The sequence below is a fragment of the Antrostomus carolinensis genome, unplaced genomic scaffold (genome assembly GCF_000700745.2).
Source record: "Antrostomus carolinensis isolate BGI_N321 unplaced genomic scaffold, ASM70074v2 scaffold50853, whole genome shotgun sequence".
NCBI lineage: Eukaryota > Metazoa > Chordata > Aves > Caprimulgiformes > Caprimulgidae > Antrostomus > Antrostomus carolinensis.
In genome coordinates, this window is record NW_010306853.1 from 734 (window position 1) to 2888 (window position 2155).

At 40.1% G+C, this 2155-nt stretch overlaps 1 protein-coding gene across 1 annotated transcript in view; it reads right to left on the reverse strand.

The window, feature by feature from the left end:
- Window positions 1–1050: 1050 nt before the first annotated feature.
- The window catches only part of MRPL40 (mitochondrial ribosomal protein L40), a gene marked incomplete at its 5' end in the record, with an annotated part of 1991 nt that continues 886 nt past the window's right edge, over window positions 1051–2155 (reverse strand). Inside the window, 2 exons of the mRNA XM_010165239.2 lie at window positions 1051–1360; window positions 1708–1863. Of these exons, the coding sequence (XP_010163541.2) occupies window positions 1051–1360; window positions 1708–1863 (466 nt within the window). The remainder of the gene's footprint in view (window positions 1361–1707; window positions 1864–2155) is intronic.

The following is a 2155-nucleotide window of genomic DNA, read 5'->3' on the forward strand; positions in this document are numbered from 1 at the left end:
GCAATACTTTAGTAGTCATTCAAAAATACTGAGAGTTTATTTAAACACGGTGTTTTTAAAATGGACAGTTGAGGTGCTTAATTTGATTCTGGTCTCTTACTACTGTCTTACACTTTAGGATTTCATCTCAGCAACTCAACAGGCACCTCCCAAATTTGTGCATACATGATCTAGCTCCTCTTGCTAGACAAGGACCTCTTCCCCCACCAGCTGATGTTGCACACGTTTGGGACAAGGTACCCACCCCAGGCCTGCCAGATGGGAAAACAATACCAAGCTCGGACTCCTCCCTGCCAGTTCAGGACAATCACAACCCCTGGCATGTAAAAGGCATTTCCCAGATTCATTATTGTCACAGGTTAAGAGCTTCTCACCTGGTGGGATGATGTTGCAGACTCTGGAAGTGCAACCCTGACATTTTGTGGAACTGCTCTGGAACGCCGGTGTGTGTTGATGGCAATATTCAAGATTACTACAAAAATAAAGGTTTAAATGAATGAAGAGAGTTCTGGGGTATTTTTTTTTATGGCAAGCCCTTGGAAACTTAGTTACAGTACTTACATGGCAATATATATTAAAAAAAAATTAATTTGGTTTTGTCATGGTATGTTTTCCATCTGTTTTCCCTCTTAGAGGCAAAAGTACTTCACTGAAGTCCTTTATAGTACAGACTCTGGTGTGATGATGGTGACATTGTCTTCTCATAGCAGGAATCTTCCAAGTTATGGTCTATGCAGAACAAAAAAATGCTGCTTGGGAGTGTATGGAGGGATGAGCTATAAACCCAGAACAATAAAACACTCTGTGAAGTACTACTTTGTCTTGTTCTAGCATGGCACAAGTGTAAGGTGGTGTAGTTTTGTTGGGTGTCTTATTACCTAGATAGCCATTTAAAAAAAACCCAAACCAAACAGATACTTCATTAATATGTTTTTTTTACAGTCACACACCTACAGTATTTTAACCTGCAGAAGGAATTGTTTATTCTCATTCCATTCTTTCCCCCTTCACTCAGGTGAGTAGCTCACGCCAGATGAGCAAACTCCTCCATCACTGTGTATATACTTTGGTGATATCAATACATTTGCCTTCGGGAGGATCGTAACCAGGAAGTGGTGGCGTGTAATTAGGTCCATCTCTCTCAAAGGGGAAAAGCCCCTCATCTCGCCTGATCGCTGCCTGATACAACTCCTCGGATTCGAGGCGCAGTTCCTTTAGTGCCTCTTGCTGAGCTTCTACAAGGGTCTGAATTGCTTTCTTTTCTGCCTGATCTTGTTTCTGCTTAAACAAACCCCATTTCTTCATAAGTAAAACTCTTCTTTCAGTCTCCTCAAATGACAGAGGGGGAAGACTTCGCACCCTGATAAAGAATAAGACAGCATTGTAATAAGAGAAATAGCCTGCACCCCAAAGAGCAAATATTAAAAACCAAAACAACAAAAAACCCCACAAAACCCAGAGAATACGTTCCAATCATGCAATGTCTGTGAGGTTTTCCAGGTCAGAATTCTAACAGGAAATTCATGCTACTATTTTTTCAGTACTTTTAGCAGGAGCGAATAAAATTTGCTTTCCACATTTTTGTCCTGGTGGAAGTCGATAAGGTTTTGTACCAAGGCTGGGACTATATTGCAGTTTTGCAGAGAAAGAAAATAGAAGTGTTTCTACCATGAATGCAAGCACGTGGTGAAAGACAGTCCTTGTTACCTGTTGCTATCCGAGTACTTAAGTGGTGTTATAAAATCCTCAATTGGAATCATTTCTGAGGCAGCTTTTTCCAACTTTTTAATCTTCTTTTTCATACGATCCTTCTGTGCTTGCTCTCTCTTTAAATCCACTTTCTTCTTCTTCTTTGGTTGTGCTCTACAGGCGAAATAATTTTGTGAATGAAAGTAGATATTTTGTCATTTAATTCAACACCAGCAACTATAAAAATTGAATTGTTTTGCACTAGCTCAGAGTGCAGCAAGGGCAGGTAATATGTTCATCTGCAAATATTTCTGTCCTCTCACATTAAAGAAGAGAGTGAGTGGTTTTACACATGCTTTTAAAATTTCCACGTTTAGAACCAAATTAAAGGTCCAGATCCAGCACACCCAAGATAACGTATACCACACTCCACAAACACTAATCCTCACAGTAGAGCTGTGGGATA